General features: G+C 34.6%; 1 protein-coding gene across 3 annotated transcripts in view; it reads right to left on the bottom strand.

The window, feature by feature from the left end:
• Nucleotides 1–21,275, bottom strand: part of GRIK2 (glutamate receptor, ionotropic, kainate 2) — a 960,410-nt gene that overhangs the window by 625,731 nt on the left and 313,404 nt on the right. For all 3 annotated transcript variants that reach the window (XM_006865837.1, XM_006865838.1, XM_006865839.1), the window contains exons 2-3: nucleotides 5,244–5,411; nucleotides 469–726 (exon numbers count right to left, since the gene is read on the bottom strand). In XM_006865837.1, coding sequence (XP_006865899.1) covers nucleotides 469–726; nucleotides 5,244–5,411 — 426 coding nt within the window. The remainder of the gene's footprint in view (nucleotides 1–468; nucleotides 727–5,243; nucleotides 5,412–21,275) is intronic.

The following is a 21,275-nucleotide window of genomic DNA, read 5'->3' on the forward strand; positions in this document are numbered from 1 at the left end:
CTTAAGCATATTGTATAGATATATTTATTACTTTTAACATGTGGAGGAATGGGTTGCATATAAACAGCTAAAGATACTAATAAGTAAAATTCTGTGTTTCCTTGATAGATTTCACTGCCAATTAAACATGAGGTTTTGTTTGGGGAAATTTTCCTTAAGTCAGGGGAGAATTCTTCAAATCATTGTTTTAATATTCTATTTCAGACAATTTCTATCCTTCATTCAGTGCTATAGTTCAAACTAAATGATCCTTCAGATTCAAATATACTCATTTTACAGAAACAAAGAAAAAAATTGGGATTTAGTTGTTCTTTGGATGAGTGAAATTAGTGTTGGTATTTGTTACTAAATGTCTTTATATCCTTTAACTTAATTAATAACAAAACAAGAATGTGGTAACAATCTGGTATAGCCTCCAGAAAATTATCATATTTAAAGCACAACCCCAAAGATTCTGATTTCTCTTACCGGTGCTGTCATCATATACCACTGTGACAGTTTTCCACTTGAAAAATTGCACCAGGTCCAAAATGGCACGACTGAGTGAAGAGAAATCTGGGTACAGGCTGACATAGAAGGAATCTTTGTTATCTGACACCTGGTGCTTCCAGCGCGTCTGTATGTGAGGAACCCCCAGAGCATTGCAGATGGACTGCACTGCATTTGCAGAAGAGCTGTGTGAAGGTCCAAAGATGGCAGCCACTCCAAGAGATAGTTGATCACAGGCTGAAGAAAAGATAGAAGCTCATCAGTAATGAGAGGAGAGATGCAAGCATGCCAACAGATATCACATTATTAATGTAAACACAAACATATCATCCTGCAGAAAGATTTGGTTTTGCCTTTAATTTAATGTCTATGTTGTTCAGTTCTGTCTGACTTTGACAAGGGAAATTAGTTCACCCAGACACCTGCAGCTCAATTAAAAATACTCCTATAAATAATGCCAAGGAGAGGGTAAGAGGAGGGAGAAATAGAGGAGATGCATTAAAATAGTTTAAGCGGAGTGTTTATTTTGGAAGCATAATTCAGTTCAGGGAAGAAGAGGAATAGTGTCACTTCCCAAATTCATTGCTCATTTTCTATCACTTGAACTTCTTCATTAAAAGCCACTTGTTCCCCACTGATGGTGGCAGTGGTTGTGTGTTGTTAAGTCAGTTCTAATTCATAGGGACCTTGTATAGGGTTTTCAAGGCTATAGCTCTTTATGGGAGCAGAAACCCTCATATTTGATTTGAACTGCTGGCTGTGCAGTTAGCAGGCCAACACATAACTCACTATGCTACCGGGGACCTCCATTGGTGTTGTTTAGTACTGTCGAATTGACTCTAACTCATAACAACCCTGTAGAGGGTCCCCTATTGGTCATTCAAAAAGCTATGGTAGAAAAAAAGTTAAATAATTGCACATATGATATATATCAAGATGTGAATATAGTCACTCACATAAACCAGATATGGTTCATAAAAAGTGATTCTCTATGGATTAATCCCACAAAGGAAAAATGACACTGAAAGAGTTTATTTAACTTTGGAAAGTATAAGACTTTTATATTGTTATATATTTTTAAAGTTTGTATTTGTTTATAGGAAAATGTATTCACATCAATAATAATCACTATAATTAAGAAAAGCATAAGCTAACTGGAGTGTATTTGGATCAGAATGGATGAATTATGGCAGGACTTGAAACTCTTTTAAATACACTGTGTATTCTGCCATTGAAAAGGAAATGATTTGGGAAATATGAAAATTGTCTTTAAATATTTGAAGAACTGGCATAGGCTTAAACTTCTTTCATTCAACTGCCAAAATGAGACTTAGGACAAATAGTTTGAAGCTCTGTCTATATCTTGGCCCAATGTAAATATATATGTGTTAACATATCTGATGTTGTTGTTGTTGTTAAGTGCCATCGAGTCGGGTCCGACCCATAGCGACCCTGTACAGGGTTTCCGAGGGTGTAAATCTTTACAGGAGTAGAAAGCCTCATCTTTCTCCGGCGGAGCGGCTGACATATCTGATAGGAAGTAGGAAATGCCCCAAAATAGAATGGCTATTCCAAAAGGCAATGGTTAGCACATCCCTGCAAATATTTAAACAGGACTGTAGAAAGTTGTGATCAGGATTTAAGCATTAATTGCGTGTTCAGGGTTGATTCTTCCAAAATGAATAGTTGATAATTCTATTGTGTGAAAATACACTAGAATTCCAACCCTCCAGAGTTTTCTGCATAAAATACAATATGATAGAGGAGCTATTCACTACTGAGGTATTTAATAATTGAGTAAAATATTGTGGAGACAAGCCAGTGTTTCAACTTTCTTAAAAATTTAATATAACATGGATAAATATTTTTGAAAATGCATGTTCTCACATTTCAAATAATATTTGGAACTCTAAATCAGTAAAAAGGCTTGAAGTCCAAAACACACTTAAAAATAGAATAAACAAATTTAGGGCAATTATGGGTTTTGGTTTGCTTGCTTATTTGCTTGTTGTTAAGATGTTTATATACAACATTGAACTAGACTAACTGGATATATTATTTTATAGCCTGAAATTTTTTCTACACAACATTGTTATTACAAATACATTGAGACTTTTGACAAAACACAAACCAAAAAATGTTTAAAATATTACATTAGGTGGTTTGTTTATAATGTTCTTAATTGTTTGAAATAAGAATTAGTTTTCAGTTATCAGAGGAGCCATTTTAAAAAGTATGTTTCAAATAATAACTCAAATATTAATGCATCCAATTATTAATTAATTGAGCAAATGAATATTACTAACTATAAATATCAGAGAAAGCATTCACATTGAGAAACATCACTTTCTATTTCTTGCCCTTAAAAAACAATTTAATAAAATATTACAAATGCCCAGTTAAACAATTACATCATTTTATAAATGGTCGTTAACAACTTTATCAATATATTCAATGAACCCCCACAAGGCTTAAAAACTATGTCGGATCTCTTTCTTATATTATTTTTTAGTACATCATTGTGTACTCTGTTGTTGTTGTTAAGTGCCGTCGAGTCGGTTCCGACCCATAGCGATCCTGTACAGGGTTTCCGAGGGTGTAAATCTTTACGGGAGTTTAAAGCCTCATCTTTCTCCCGCGGAGCGGCTGGTAGTTTCGAACCGCTGACCTTAAGGTTAGCAGCCCGATTTGTAACCACTACTCTACCAGAGCTCCTTATTGTGTCCTCTAAGCAACAATAATTCAACAAGAAAGAACTTTACAGGATTAGAGCCAAATCATGGGATTCACCCTCTCAAAATTTCACAAAAAAAGTTACCCACGCATTTACTTGAGCTCTTCCTAGCTTAAGGCCAAATTCAATTGATGGATTTGATTCATAATGGGCTTTTAAATAGGTGATATGGAGTCCTGTTGTGGCGCTGTGGGCTAATGCATCAAAACTACAAAGTCTTTGAACTGCAAGGTCCGTAGTTCAAGCTCACCAGCCACTCCTTGGAAAACCTATACAGGGTGGCTATGGGTTGGATCGACTCAACAGCACTTAACAACAACAAAGCTTGTACGTTCTTTTAATATTTTGGAAACTAGATGACTTTATTACCTCATAATTTTGCTAGGGTACTAACAGGATGGTAGCCTGTTTGTTGTTGGAATTTCAGCAATTTTAGTCTGTGGTTAAAATTGCTCCTTCAAAGTCACCATTAAGAAATCTATTAACGTGTTATTTATACTGCAGTGATATTTCATATTGTTGGGTCTAAATGCTTTCATTTGAGGCAGAGTTTCTTCTTTCTAATGGAAATAATCATGCACTATGTCACTACTCAAATTTACTTGTCTTTCAGCTAATGTCTTATTTTGCAATTATGATGACAGATGTAGTCTTTTCCAATAACCTTTAGCATTTTTTTCAGCCTTAAAAAACCTTTCATCACCCTGACATGCTTCTGAAATGTGGAAATGTATTTTAAAGATATATGAATACAAAGGACAGGCAGAATTTGAGTTCTCTATTAATTTTTGAAGCGCCCTCATATTAATTTTAATTAACACTAGCTAGTTAGGGAGAAACAACAAATTTTTACCTAAAAAAAAAAAAAAAAACATGAACCTCATCAACAACCATTAATATTAATTAGCTTAGAAGAAATCTGTACCAAGATGGAATGATAATCATGCAAATTTTCATCATTGTAAGGTAGCAAGTAAAACAGTATTAACATTACAGAAAGGCAAACATCCTTTAAAAATATGAAGTTAAAATAAATGGCTTTGCAATTCCTTTGAGAAAATATATATTATGAAATTTAATATTTGTTATAGCATGATAACTATGAAAATGAAAGATGACCTACTTAGATGAAATTAAATTATGGAACACCTGTCAAATACATTTACTACTACAACCTGTTGTTTTAGTTAAAATAGTAGGTTATATTAGTAATAGCTTATTTCCTTCCTTCACATATAGATACTAAATTCATGTTGTATAACATTATTTTGCTTTTTTAATTTTAATTAAAACATAATTTTCAGAATAATGAGATAAAATGATAAAATTTAGAAAGCATTCTAATTATTTCTTTATATGATCCAGTTCTTATATCATTTGATATTTATTTTCAGGCACAACAAATACTAAATGGTTCAAAAAGTTGCCATGGAGTATACATAAACTAAAGGCTGTCAAATACATAAACTAAAGGCTGTCAAATTTTTCCAATAAAGTTTTAATAAGGTTGAGCTGACTTTGAAATCACTTAGAACCACAAAAGTTTCAAGGCAGAGTAAGTACATTAAAACCATCGTAATAATATAGTGGGATTGAAATATCAAGCAAATATAAATTAAAGAATTAATTGAAAAACTTATTAAAATTCACTGATATATATTACTCGTTTTATTTGTTCCTTAAGACAGTGGTATTTTGGCAACAAGACAGAAGGACTGATATATTTTAGAAAGGTCTTTATCACAGATCAAATGTATTTCATCTTACAAGACTATATCTTGCAATAAATAGTTGTAACATTTTACCATTTCTGATAAAATTTAGATGCCTTATAAATCAAAACGTTTCTTTATATTAAAATGTTCCTAATGGTTGATGAACTACATGTTGAAATTTATAAATGTCTAAGAATACCTGTACAGGGTCGCTATGAATCAGAACCGACTCCACAGCACATAACCACCACCAAGAATACCTGGAAATTTAAATTCAATAAAACAATGTTAAACATTTCTGTTACCTTTCTTGGATGCTTCAAAACTGTCGTAGAGGTTTATTTTCTGAGTGTCGTAGGTTAGAGTGGTATTGGGCAACAACGTTCTGTTTCTGTTAATTGTGTTCACAGCAAATCTGAATGCGAGTTCCTCAGCACCCATTGGGCCAGATTCCACATATTCAAAAATACCACCTGGAAATAAAAAAAGAACAGTTACACAGTTCTTATAAAAGAGACATTCTCAGAAGTTTTCTGTACTTCTCTGTGCATGTGTGCACATTTGTGTGTGTGTATGGTTTGTTTATGCACACAGAGTTTGTGTTAGCACATTTTCTCCTATGAAATCCAAATTTGGGGACATGCACTTTTAGATTAATCCACATTGGCATAATTACTTTGATATTGTTGCCTAAATTTAATTTGATTTCAACATGATTTCACCTTGCTTCTTTAATAATTGCTTCTTTTAGAGCCTACACCTAAACATATCTTGCATATATAAAATCTGAAAGTTACCCTCTAAAATTTTGCACACAGTTCCAAAGTAATCACTCCTGTGTATTGATATAAACTGTAAAGTTAACCATTGTTGTTGTTAAGTGCCGTTGAGTCGGTTCTGACTCAGCGACCCTGTACAGAATTTCCAAGGCTGTAAATCTTTATGGGAGCAGAACGCCTCATCTTTCTCCCGTGGAACAGCTGGTAGTTTCGAACGGCTGACCATGAGATTAGCAACTTGATTCATAACCACTCTGCTACTAGAGCTGTTAGGTAAAATTAACCATTAGGGAAATCATATTATATTGTTTTCTGTTAATTCATATTCCAGAATTCTTTTAGGACAATTTGTATGATACTTATTTTGTAAAATGATGAAAAAAATATGTATTTGCAAATTCCAACATTTTAATTGCAAAAATGAGAACAAAGTAGCATTTCTGTCTTCCTTTTGCTCTAAATCCTTTTTTTCAGAAGATACTTGACATTTGTGAAGGATACCTCTCCAATGCTATGCAAATCCCTTAATCAGTGAATTACACTGTATCATATAATTCTGGCCAAAAAATGTAGAGTATAATTAAAAATCATGCCCCTTAAATTTATCACCTCCTAACAGCTGTATCTTAGGACTTCTTCTATGTCGCTGTCTGATAAGCACTGGACTACGAACCATGGGATCAGTGATTCAGCTCTTCCTTGGAAACCCATACAAGGTTGCGTTTGGTCAGAATTGACTTGAAGTCACTTAACAACAATAACAGCTGTGTCTTAGCCCAGTTGCCTCATTCATTCTGAGTCTTGTTCCCCCATAATGTCATCTAATTTTCAAGCTGTGATTAACTTGAGTGGGACCTCTGCCTCCAACAGAATCTCTTCCTTGTAGTTGTTTTGGTGAATGGAATGAAGGGAGGCCCTGATGCTAGGTCCCCTCAAATCTTTGTTCTTGGGAAACTCTTACCCTAAAACGTTCACATCATGTACTTTTTAGAGTAATCATTTAATTCACAAATTAAACTCCCTTAAATACATTTATTCTATAGTCTGAAATCCACACATCATCAAAGGTCTCTTGAAATATGAATGTAAGATTAACATATTATTAGAAAAATCCCTATCCTAAATCAGTAAACTGTCAAAGTATTGAAGTACTTCCACTAAATATGAAGAATGTTGTTGTTGTTGGGTGCCACTTAGTTGATTCTGACTCATAGCTACCCCAATGTGACAGAATAAAACTATTCCACACGGCTTTCTAACTGCAATCTTTAGAGAAAAAGATGGCTAGAACTTTCTTCCACAGAAATGCTAGTGAGTTGAATCACCACACTTTCAATTAGTAGTTGAGTATTTAACCACTGAAGAATCTTGTTGTTGTTTCAACGCCATCCAGTAGGTTCTGACCCAGAACGGCCCTGTCTGGGGCTTCTGAAGAGTGGCTGGTGAGTTTGAACCACCGATCTTGCAGTTCCAACCAACCTTGCAGTCAGGTGCATTATCCTTTAGCGTCACACTGAAGAATGTTGCTGTTATTGTTAAGTGCCATTGAATCGGCTCTGACTCATAGCAACCATGTATAGGGTTTCCCAAGAGCAGCTAGTGAATTTGAACTGCTGTCCTTGCAATTCATATCAAACTTGCAGTCCAATGTATTATCTATCCTACAGCACCACACACCAGGACTCCACTCTGAAGAATTGTTTTATTGGGTCTCTGAGGAGCGGGTGGTGAGCTTGAACTGCCAAGCTTGCAGTTCAAAGCAACCTTGCAGTCCAGAGCATTCACCCACAGCACCACCCCAGGACTCATATTGGAGACTAGTACTCAACAAACTAAGGGATAAGGTTAATTGATATTTAGAAGTAATTGAAAAACATATTGAGTTCCTATTAGTTTGAAATATTTAAAAAAATATTTTAACCAAATTGGTAGTATATTTTAGCAGAGTAAACAGCTTATTGTGAAATAGCACCCTGAATAGATTTTAAATGTTTTTGATGACTTATTTATGCCAAGCAAAAGGATAAGTCTTTAAGTGCCTGCTAGGTGTTAGGAGGCCTGATATGACACTGGAGGGTAAAGCACTGGACAGCAAGGTTGGTTTGAGCACAAGGTTGGTGGTTCAAACTCACCAGCCGCTCCTTGGAAACCCTGTACAGAGTCGCTGTGAGTCAGAACAGACTCAATGGCACTTAACAACAACAACAACAACAACTAGGTATTAAGAACCAAATCAGGTACATTACTTATGTGGAGAACAACGGTGGTATGAATATATGCTCTTGGAGCTAGAGTGGATTTGGGTTTTGGCTCTGTCACCTGTCTGCTGTTTGAATTTTGATAGTGACTTAAATCCTCAGCCTGAGTTTTCTTCATCTCTAAAAAAGGGATAACAATAGAGCATTCTGCATAGAATTGTCATAAAGATTAATGTCAGCCCATTCAAAATGGTTAGAAGAGTGGATATCATAGAGTAAGCACTCAATTCGTGTCTAAGTTTCCATTTAATCTTCGAAGATATCTGAAGAAGAATTATCCTGCCTGTTTTAAAGAAAGAACCTTTTAGCCAAAGATCATACTGCTATCAAGTGATAAAATCTGCTCAGACTTGACTTCAAAGCCCTTGCCTATTCCATTAGAAACTAGCAATTTCCCTTAAAATTTCACTCAGGCAAAATATATAGAGCTTCCTAAAATGTGAGATATCAGGATTTCAATATTAAATGCAATTAGAAATGTAAAGTGTCATATATGGGGGTGAAAAACAATTGAGCAACTGGAAAATACTTAAGTTTATTAGAAATAGCTAATTATAGAATTGAAAATCTGCGGTTTCTCTTTTTGGCAGAAAAACCCCCAAAAAACAGAATTATCTACTTTTTCTCCTTTCCTCAGCTCAAAAAGTCAATTCCTACATAGAGTGAAAACAAAATAATAATACGAAAATGATCAATATTTGATGCTAGTGGGTTAATATTTTCTTAGGTTTATCTTTTGTCAAAATAAATAATCCAGATTCTAATTTAAATTACATATATATTGTTAGTTTTAAGTGTCATCAAGTCAGTTGAGACTCAAAGCAACCCTGTATAGGGTTTCTATGGAATGGCTGGTGAGTTTGAACCACCAACCCTGCAGTTGTCAGTCTAATTCTTATCCTCCAGTGTCATACTAGGACTCCAAATTATATATTTATTACATATTTAATATTTAAAGCAATTATTGCAATTACTTAGGATAATCAGTTTCTACCTTAATTAAATAAAAAATGAATAATTAATTTTTACTGAACCAAATCCAGATGTAATTTTTTTATATTAAAAAGAAAAACATCCATATAGTAAAAGTTTTCCAGGCATTATATCTTACATATTTCACATCAACAAATTCTCTCAACAACTGTATGGGCTAGTACTGTTATTGATAATACTAATTCAAGAAAAGTAAATTCTGAATAGATCAATACTCCCGACCTGGAGTGAAGTTATTAATTGGGGAGGATGGAAAAGAAATCTAGTGAAGATCTACTATACAAAAAAAAAAAAAATGTGTGTGTGCCTCAAACTTAAATTGGAAGAGTTTAGTAACATCTAGCATTGATTGGTCAAAGTAGAAATGATATAATTATCATATGAGAAGTTATAAAAAATTTATAGAAATCACTAATTATTCCCTCCACCCCTGCCACACCCAGTGGTCACAATCTTGTCTTTATTGTTTTTAATTTAATTTAATTTTAGCTTTCTTATTAGGATTTGGGAGAAAGCTCACAGAACAAATTGGTTTTCTATTCAATAATCCATCCACATGATGATTACTGACAATGATTGTAATCCCCACCCTACTCCCATTTCCTCCTCTGGTTCCCTGTTTCCATTCACAGTTCTTCCCTAACCCTTCCTGCCATCTGAGTTTTATCCCCGGGCAAATGCTGTCCTGGTGATCTTATATCACCGGCTATTCTAAACTGTGCATTCTTCCCTGTTGTTACTATTCACCTCACAGGTCTATTGCTTGACTGAAAGTTGAGTCAAAGAGGTAAATTCCATTCCAGGCTTGACATTTGACAAGGGCCGTGGCCTTGGGGATGTAGTGTCTATCAGAAAAGTAAATGTGGTAGTTTTTAATAAAAAATAATTTTGAGTTTTGTTCCATGGTTTCACCCACTCTGTCAAGGACTTCCTATAGTGATCCCTCTCAGAGCCATCAACAGTGGTGTCCAGCACTGTCTAGCTCTTCCGGTCTCAGGGTCATGGAGGACTGAGGTTTACATGGTCCATTAGTCCTTTGAACTAATTGTTTCCAGGTATCTTTGGTCGTCTTCCTTTTGCTTTGCTTGGGAAGAGGAAAGAGCAACAGTTGTACCTGGATGGCCACTCACAAGTTTTAAGACCCTGGTGGTGGTGATTATATGCTGTGGAGTCGGTTCCGACTTAGAACGACCTTGTATAGGGTTTCTGAGACTGTAAATCCTTACAAGAGCAGAAAGACTTATCTTTCTCCCGCAGAACAGCTGGTAGTTTTGAACTGCTGACCCTGAGGTTCGGAGCCCAATTCATAACCACTATGCTACCAAAACTGGTACTGCTACTCAAAAACCAAACAAAGTAGCCTTAGAGGTTTTAGGTAAGAATTAAAGATGGAAACTTATAGAGACCAATCCACCAGGGTGATATTATATTCCTAGATTTGGATAACCTAATCAAATTACATCATGATCTTGACAGCACTATAAGGAAAATTATAATACTGGGAAACTTAAGCACAACTCTCTCATAAAACAAGCAGACAAAAATATGTGTTAAGATTTAGAAGATCTGAATTTAATATTTCATATATTTGACCTAAGTAACATGCATGGAACATAGCACCTCATATGACAAAATAAAATTTTCTTTGTGAGTACATAATTATCAAATATGATCATAGCTGAGTCAAAGACAAAAATGTCAACACAACTTAAAGTATCGACATTATAGAATATTTTCTCTATATATAATTTCAACACTGAAATTAAGCTAGAACTCAATAACAGAAGGCTAGCTTGCAAGACCCCAATATGCAAGCACATCTAAGTAATCCATACATCAAAGAATTGTTCAAAATATGAATCATAAAATACTTGGAACTAAATGAAACTGTAAGTAGGGCACAAAACTTGATGGATGCAACTAAAGCTAGGCTTGAAGAAAATTTATTGTATTAATGATAGTATATTAAAGAAGAAGAAAGACTGAAAATAGATGATCTATGCTTCCTTTTCAAAAATCTAGAAGAAAAAGCAAATCAAAATTTTAAATAAATAAATATGAGGAAGAGAATAACAAAACTTAAAGGAAAAATAACTGAAATAGGAAAAAAAATACTCAGTAGAAAAATATCAACATCTAAACCCAGAGAGGGAGAGCGACTGTGTGCTGAAGACCTGGGGGGCACGGGGGAAGGATTGCATGGAGGGGATTGTAACCATGGCAATGAGACTATATACGATAGAATGAATGTAAAACTAATGTTCTCCCATGTAAACTGTCACATAATTCACAATAAATCATTTAAAAAATAAAATAAAATAAAATAAAGAATAAAAATATCAACAGTGACAAATGTGGTTCTTCAAAAAGGTTAATAAAATGGGTAAACCACAGCAAGTCTAATCAAGAATGAGACAGTGAAAAGAAAAGTTATAAGAAAGGAAAACCACATTCCAATCTTTTCATAAGCATATATGTATATATGCAAAAATCATAAACAAAATAATAGCAGTAGAATGTATATATAATGTAAAAACCCAGTGAGGATTATTCCAGAAATTCAAGGTCTATTTATTATTTGAAAATAATTCTCTATAACTTTTAGTTTCAACAGAAAAAGAATAAACATCAAGTAACATTTTGATAAATATAGAAAAATATTGTTGATAAAATTCAATTTCCATCCAACCTTAAAAATTCTCAACAGTTTAGAAATAGAAGGAACTTCTTTAATCAGACAAAGAGTATCTTAAAAATCTACAACAAACATCAAATTTACTGGTATAATGCTGAAGGCTTGTCCTTTAAATTTGGAAACAAAATAAGGACGTCAACCCTATACAGGGTAGCTTTGAGTCGGAACTGACTCAATGGTACTTAACAACAACAACAACAAAATGCTATGACTACTTTTATTTAACATTGTACTGGAGGTCTTCTTTAGTGAAATGGGTTAAAGTACAATTACAAATACTCTTAATGGCAATGTTAGGGGAACATTCCAACAAAGTATTACATAAATATATAAAGTACTATTTAAAAGTAATTCTGTAGAATATATTTGGAGACAAAAATGTTTCTATGTTTTTATACATACCAAAATATTAACTGATTCATTTTAGAGAAAGTTGGTGGTAGTGGTTATGTGCTGTGGAGTCGGTTCTGACTTATAGCTATCCAGTATAGAGTTTGTAAATCATTTTGGAAGCAGAAAGCCTCATCATTCTACTGCTGAACAAGGGTAGTTTCGAACTGCTCACCTTGAGGTTAGAAGCCTGACTAGAAACCACTATGCTACCACAGTCTTTATTTCAAATGATAGGTTTTCATTAATTTTAATTTTCTTTTACTTGCTTGTTTGTATATTCTAAACTATTAAAAATAAGCCTGTGTTACAAGCGTAATTTTTTAAAAAATGAATAACATGTTTTTAAATAAAGGTAAGTAGCTGGAGGAGAATGTAAAAATCTCAAGATGTTTGTATGTTTGTTTATTCGATCTATGAGAGAGACATTTTTACATGCTGGAGGAAAGAGTCAATAGAAATGGAAAGGTAAAAGTAAGGAAAGAGAAGGGATAACTGATGAAATCGGGTCCTCAGGAATGAGAGAGGATAAAATCCAAAGTGCAGAAACAGGTTAACCCTGGGGAAATGTGTACCTTATTCTTCTAGAAAGAATGATTTGCATACCTTTGTTATGTGCAAATACAGGGATAGGAAGGGCTAGGAAGTCTAGGGATCACCTATTTTTTTTTCTTTTTTTCCTATTTCACAAAGAAGAAGAAATTAAATGTTTATTTGGTTGTTTTAATTCTAAAATCATGTATTTGGATTTTAAACATGACAATTATAACATTGAAAAGCAAAGCACTTTTCTTACCTCTTCACAAACCTAGAAAAGGATATTTGTTTATATACTTTTGAAAAGGGCTTTTTCTCTTTATATAGTTTGAAAAACGTTTTTTTTATTCTATGCACCTCCTATACAAAGTGCTTGCTTCTGTGCTTACTCTTTTTATTATGAAATGTCAGAACTGTATGTAGAATTTATAAGCATGAAGACAACATTGCTACCTATCCTAAAGAATTCGCAAATCATATTCAGTAGGTAAATATATCCCAAGTAAGAAAGAACATACAAGAACTCTACAATCCTAAAGCAGCATCTTATGTACTCTACAAATATGTGCTTTCCTAAACTTTTGCCAGGATTCTCTCAGTTTCACATGTTTCAAGAATTTGGAGATTACTTTTTAGTTACCAAATCCTTATTCCCTATAGGATGCAAGTGCAATTTCACTGCTTTCTCATACTTACCTTTTGACTTTCAAAATTCAAGAAAATCATCTAACATAATTGTTCTCACAGCTTTATTTTGTTTGTTTAGTTGGTTTGTTTGATTTGCTTTTAACTCAAGAAAGGTTATCTTGTTAAACAACAAAATGTCTGAAGTTCTTTCTCCAAACTCACATCAAAAGCTAATGCAGGCATGTCCCATTTCTTTGCGCTTCACTTTATAGCACATAGCCAATTTTGCCTTTAAAATTTTATTTATTCATTTTTTAACAAATTGAAGTTTTGTAGCAACCCTGCACCTGCAAGTCTATCAGCACTACTTTTTTCAAAGACGTGCTCACTTCATGTCTCTGTGTCACATTTTGGTAATTCTCACAATTATCTTTTTTTCATAATGCTATTCTACACTTAATAGACTACAGTATAGTATAAACATAAATTTTATATGGACTGGGAAACAAACAAAAAATTGTGTGACTTGCTTCACTGCAGTAATCCAGAAGCTGAAGTAAGCTGTAGTTCTTATCAGTGTATATTAATCTTGCAAAAGAAATGAGAGAAGCAGAGAATAGGCTTCTATTCTAGCAGCATAACTATTCTGTTCTTTTTTCAAAGATATAGCAAGCCAAATGGCAAGCAATCCCTAGTTTATTCAAAACATACCACACTGAAATTTTCATCATCAGTCTTTAGCTCATAAAAGAATAACATTATTTATGACTTGGGGGTAAAAAAGATTTATTAGTCAACTGCTGAAGCCAGTGCAAGGCTTTTGTCTTTTAGCTCAATTTTATTTATACTGAGATCAATTTAATTTGTATGATTCATAAAACCTGTAATGGACATGCCACCAATGCCACATTTAACCTCTGTTCAATATGAATTCTATGACAAAGTAGGTTCAATCAGTGGCTTGTAGACTTTTCATTGAATACTAACTTTTTTTTTAATGTATGCTATAAATGATAGCAACCACTTATCTGTCAGGTGTCTTACTGGGGTGGCTATGTGGGGCTGTGATGCTGGAAGCTATGGCACCTGTACTTTAAATACCAGCAGGATCACTCATGGTAGACAGGTTTCAGCAGAGCTTCTAGACTAACACAGACAAGGAAGAAGGAGAGGCTGACTACTTCTGAATGTTTAGCCACTTCAAACCTGATGAATGTAGAAGGAATATTGTCAGATATAGTACCAGAAAATGAAGACATTATGAATAGCATCAGAATATTGTCAGATATAGTACTGAAAGATGAGCCTCTCAGGTTGGAAGGGACTCAAAATACGACTGAGAAAGAGTTTGATGAGATCCAAATTCAAAATGAAACAAGAAAATTAAAACAAGTCCATAAGAGCCAAATATGGACTTCATCACATCCCACCTGATTTTAGAAATCATTTCAAGAACAGATTTGATACATTAAACACTAATGACCAAAGACCAAAATAGTTGTGGGATTACATAGAGAATAACATACAGGAAGAAAGCAAACGATCATTAAGAAGACAGGAAAGAAAAGACCAAAATGGAGGACAGAAGAGGCTTGGAAACTTGCTCTCTGGCATAAAGATGCAAAAGCATATGGAAATAATGATGACGTAAAAGAGTTGAACAGAAAAGGCAGCTCATTAAGACAAACTCAAATACTATAACGAAATGTGCAATGATCTGGAATTAGAAAAATCCAAAGGGAAGAACAAGCTCAGCACTTCTCAACTGAAAGATCTGAAGAAAAAATTCAAGCCTCAACTTGTAATATTGAAAGATTCCATGGGGAAAATATTGAATGATTCAGAAAGCATAAAAAGAATATGGAAGGTATGCACAAAGTCACTGTACCAAAAAGAAATGGTTGACATTCAACCATTTCAACAGGTAGCATATGATCAAGAACCAATGATACTGAAGGAAGAAGTCCAAAGTGCACTGAAGGAATTGACAAAGAACAAAGCTCCAGGAGTTGATGAAATACAAACTGAAAATTTTCAACAAACTCATGCAGCACTACAGGCACTCACTCATCTATGCCAAGAAATTTACAAGACAGCTACCTGGCCAAACAATTAGAAGAGCTCTATATTTGTAACCATTACAAACAAAGGTTTGTAATGGTCACAAATATAGGAATGAGGAAATCATGGGACAATATAATTAATATCACATGCAAGTAAACTTTTGCTGAAGATAATTAAAGAATGTCTGCAATAATGCATTGATAGGCAATCAAGCCAGATTCAGAAGAGGACATACAACTAGGGATATCATTGGCTGACATCAGATAGATCTTAACTGAAAGCAGAGAATAACATGATGATGTTTGTTGTTGTTTTTAAATGCCTTTGAGTTGGTTTCAACTCATAGTGACCTTGTATAGGGTTTCCAAGGAGCAGTTGGTGTGTTTGAACTGCTGATTTAGTGGTTCTCAGTTCAGTGCTGAACCTACAGTACCACACCCAGAATCCAGAAAGATGTATGTTGTTGTTGTTGTTAAATGCCATTGAGTGAGTTCCAACTCAGGGCAACTCAGCATAGGCTCTCCAAGGAGTAGCTAATGTGTTTGAACCACTGACCTTGCATTTCAAACTGATCTTGAGGTCAAGTACTTATCCGATGTCACCACATCACTATGCAAAGGCTTTCACCTGTTTGAATATTGACAACTATGGGTAACATTGCAAACAAGGGTATTACAGACACTTAGTTGTGCAAATGAGGAACCCGTACATAGATCAGGAGGCAGTGTTTCAAATAGACGTAGGGAATACTGAATAGTTTAAAATTAGTAAAGCTGTGTTCCAAGGCTGTATTTTTTCACAATATGCATTCAATCTGTATGCTGAGCAAATATTATGAGAAAATGGATTATGTGAAGAAGAGCATGGCATCAGGATTGAAGGAAGACTCATTAACAACTTGAGATATGCAGATGATACAGACTTGCTTGCTGAAAGTGAAGAGGACTTAAAATACTTACTGATGAAGATCAAGACCACAGCCTTCAGTATAGATTGCTCTTCAATGTAAAAAAAAACAAAAACAAAAACCAAGAACAAAAATCCTCACAACTGAAGCAATAAATAGCATCAAAATAAATGGAGAAAAGATTGAAATTGTCAAATACTTCATTTTTCTTGGTTCCACAATCAACACTCATGTTAGAAGCATAAACAAATCTGTGTATGAAGAAGTAAAGCCAGAATATTCCTTAGAAACTAGGAAGGGGAGACTTAGACTCTCGTACATCTTATTGTGAGGGACCCAGTCATTGGAAAAGGACATCATGCTTGATAAAGTGGAGGGTCAGTGAAAAAGATGAAGACCCCCCAATGAGATGGATTATTTTTTGTTTGCTTGCTTCTTAAAACATGAAAAAATGTTTTAACTTTGTACAAGCTATTATTCAAAGAATACAAAAGTCAAGATTCCTTAATTTTTTATGAAATATAGTGTTAATCACCTTAAATATTCCAACTAGCCATTTTCACATCTCCATCATTTCTATAGGGACAGCATTGTTTGAAGGATCACTGATTGCGTAGTGGGTTAGTCATTGGGTTGCTCATCTTGAGTTCAAATTCAGCAACTGCTCGGCAGGAGAATGATGAGGCTTTCCATGCCCAGAAAGATTTACAGCCTGGGAAACCCTATAGGTGGTTGCTAAAAGTTGGAATCAATTTGTCAGGACACCACCACCACTACCAACATTTTAGCTAATATCTCACAAGTCTCCACCATTATAGAATTCTGGATAAGCATTTGACCATAAGGACAGTTTGAACCACAAGGTCAGTGGTTCAAACCCACCAGCTTCTCTTCAGAAACCCTATACAGCCACCACCACCAGCAACCATTTCTACAGGAACTTCATTGTTTGAAGAGTTTTTCACATGTTTAACTAAGTCTAGATGCATTGTGTCTGTTACATTGTGGTAAGTCAGTTCCACTGAATTGTCTCCATAGATGGCTACCCTTCTCTGGCCTTTCAGTAATTTCTAAATATTGCAACCAGAGTTATAGTTCTAAAATACAGCTTTGATTTTGTCACTCTACCACCTAAAATCTTTCAATGACTGCCTAATTATTAAATTTACTGCTATGTATATCATTCTTCAAAAATTAGCTTCTGCTTCCTTCTCTGGGATAACTTCCTACTATCCCCACCTTCCTGGTATTACAGCCATATTAAACTGCCTTACTTTGCCTGAAGGAAACACAGACTCATTTCTCTATTCCTTTGCAAATGATGCTCCTTTGGCCAGAGCCATAGTTCCTACCTACCTGCATCCACTGTCCACAGATACATTTACATGTACATCTACAAGTTTCTCTCTCTGCTAATGCATAGTGAGTTTTAGCAGTTACTTCTCTGGAAAGACATCTGCACTGCTTCCTAACTTCAACTTGACATGTGTCTATTTCATGTTCCACAGTTTCAGATCACTTTCAAACATTATAATATCCCAGCAATCTGAAGTTTTAGAAAGTTAAGTCAGTAGGAAACGCTTGAACCTACATTCACTCTGATTGAGAAATGGAAGCTTCTAAGAGTCAACATTTACCGGAGCATACTTAGGTCAGAAATTATGCAAAATATTTTACAAACATCAATAGAAAATCATTCAGAAGTTAAGTTGAATCACATTTTCTTTCTTCAGTTTATGTTCCATTACTTTAGTGGATAAACAACATCAAGATAAATGGAGAAAAGATTGAAGTTGTCAAAGACTTCATTTTATTCAGGTCAACCATCAACATCTGTGGAATAAGCAGTCAAGAAATCAAATGATATATTGCATTAGGCAAATCTGATGCACAAGACCTCTTTAAAGTGTTCAAGAGAAAAGACGTCAGTTTGAGGACTAACGAACAGCTGACCCAAGCCATAGTATTTTCAATAACCACATAATACATGTGAAAGTTGCACAATGAATAAAGAAGACCGTAGGAGAATTGGTGAATGTGAGCTATTGTGTTGGAAGAGAATATTAAAAGTATCACAGACTGCCAAAAGAACAAAACGATCTATGTTGGAAAAAGTACACCCAGGAGGCACCTTAGAAGCCATTATGGCCAGACTTCATCTACCATACTTCAGACATATTATCAGAGGGACCAGTCCCTGGAGAATGATATCATGTTTGGTAAAGTGGCAGGACAGAGAAAAAGAGAAAGACTCCCGATGAGATGGATTAGCACAGTGACAGCAACAATGGGCTCAAGTGTAGCAACCATTATGCGGTTGGTACAGGACTGGTGTGGTGCTGTGGGCTAATACGTCAGACAGCAAAGTCGCTTGAACTGCAAGGTTGGTAGTTCAAGCTCACCAGCTGCTCCTTGGAAACCCTATACAGGGTCGCTGTGGGTCGGAACCGACTCGATGGCACTTAACAACAACAACGACAGGACTGGGAAGTGTTTTGTTCTGGAATGCATAGGTACTATGAATTGGTACCAACTTGATGGTACCTAACAACAACCAACATAATATTGTATATTCTAACTCTAAATATAGCTCTGATAGTTACCAATTGTTGATTCTAATTACATTCATCCTTTATGGTCTACAATTCCTCAAGGTAGCAAAATTCACAGGTCAATCTATTTAATGTGAGCATTCCATTCTGCTTTAGCAAAATTTTAACCCATGTCCAGCATCCTGAGTATCTTGCCTAATGTCAGCTTTAGTCAGTAAGAGATGGACACTGGGTAGGGACACAACAAACCTCTGTACTATACTGTTTCCTATTGAGTGATACTCCCACTCTCTCCTTGACCTCTGGTGGTTCTCATAACAGCTTTTCTCTGTCAAAATGATACATATTTTCAGTTTGCTAAAACAGATTCTTAGAGTTTTATATTCATATAAGGTGTGACTATATAACATATTTGTGTGAAGTTTGTAGAAGATATCTACTTTATCTAAGTACAAAGGGGTTGTTGCTGTTAAGTGAAGTGCCATGGAGTCAGTTTCGATAAATAGTGACCCTGCACAGGGTTTCCGAGGCTTAATTATTTATGGGAGCAGAACGCCTCATCTTCCTCCTGCAAAACCTCTGGTAGTTTCGAACTACTGACCTTGAGGTTGGCAGCCTGACTCTTAACCACTACTCTACCAGAGCTCCTTAGTACAAGGGGGTAGGGAGCACATATACATACCCAACATACGAATGAATGACAAACTATGGCAAACTGAGTAAATAAATCATAATTCAAAATAAGCAAACAAATAAATATATAAATAGTGGAAAAGCACATACCCAGCATACGAATGAATGAATGACAAACTATGGCAAACTGAGTAAATAAGTCATAATTCAAAATAAGCAAACAAATAAATATATAAATGTGGAAAGCACATAGTCTAATGTGTGACTTCTGCATGGTAAAATGAAGAACCCTGGTATTTATGTTATAATGAAAGGACCATTCTTCAACATCTATCATATTCAACCCAACTCTGATTTGCACTGGGCACTAGGAAAATGGAAACTGCTGATACTCTTTGAATCATGGAGTTTAAATGCAGTATATAAACAGAAATTCAGTTGCAGTAAATAGTGTACTAGTCCCATTGGGAAAATATTGCTTGTTCTCTTGCATGTAAATGTGCTTTCTTATATTAAAAATGAATATGCTTTTAACTTTACAAGCTCCTACTGTTTCCAACATATTTTACACTATCAGATGGAAAAGACTGAAAATTCTACAGATGGGTCTGTAAAACCTAGGGAGGATCCTGGTGTTACACATTCAAATAATATTAATTTTAACGTAGAAGCACTACATACTGAGAGGAAAATTGGGAAATGGCTACTTAAATGTTAGCAATTTAAGGCCTAAAAGGAATGCATACTGATTGGGGAGGCAGATGCTTGAATAATATTGAGATATAAATAGAATGATCAAACTGAGATAACAGGGAAGGCGACCACATGAATAATCACCGTATCAACAGTATAAATAACACCAACTATTTGGAGGCCAAGAGCACATACTTGAATTATATTAGTTTTAAAAAATAAGTCAGCTAGATAAAAAGAAGAGATAAAAATGATTGGGTGAAAAACTCTGTTCACATCTAAGACTTCTGTTATATATTCTAGGAAAATAAGAAATCAGATGAAATGATTTTGAGTATCAAGGGTCTAGAAGGCTTTCATGCTTCAGAGATTACTTAAGAAGTACAGAATAAATTAGTGAGCAGGAGAGATTCTGAAGGAATCTAAGAAGTGATTATATGTCAATCTCTTGCAAAGTCTGCCCTTAAAACCATAGTTCATTTTCAAGAAAAGAATGCTACTTATTTGAGAAACCAAGTTTCAAAACATGGCTAATTCTAATCAATAAGAAATATTACAAATAAATTGCAATAAAATATGCAAAAACATTTTAGGTTTGAAATGACATTTAAAGATCCTTAACCTAAATAGTATAAGTATTCTTGAGTATTAACCAGAAATAGTTAAAAAAAAATTTTTTTTAAAGCTAGCACTTGACCTCAAGATCAGTTTGAACCACAAAGAATTTAACAACAACTGATATTTTACAAAATCTGTAATGTGTTTAACAGTGATAGTGTAAGCCATCAACTTAAGTATGTAAATTGATACTACATGCAAAGCAATTTACATTATTCATATAAATCACAACTTTGAAGTAGGTCTATCATTTCCTTTTATATATTTGCTTTGCCTAGTGTCTTCAAGAAAATCTTCTTTGTGCTACTAGTTGGACTATTATTGAATATAATGAGCTATTGTTTGTGTGCTTAGTGTTTGTTTTATATTAATTGTAGCTATTTATGGGAATGAGAGATATCATTGCTGATGTCCGATGGATCTTGGCTGAAAGCAGAGAATACCAGAAGTATGTTTACCTTTATTGACTACACAAAGGCTTTCGATTGTGTGGCTCATGACAAGCTATGGACAACATTGAGAAGTATGAGTATTCCAGAACACTTAATTGTACTTCTGAGAAATCTGTACCTAGACCAAGAAGCAGTTGTT

This window comes from Chrysochloris asiatica, unplaced genomic scaffold, assembly GCF_000296735.1.
Source record: "Chrysochloris asiatica unplaced genomic scaffold, ChrAsi1.0 scaffold00084, whole genome shotgun sequence".
NCBI classification, from domain to species: Eukaryota; Metazoa; Chordata; class Mammalia; order Afrosoricida; family Chrysochloridae; genus Chrysochloris; species Chrysochloris asiatica.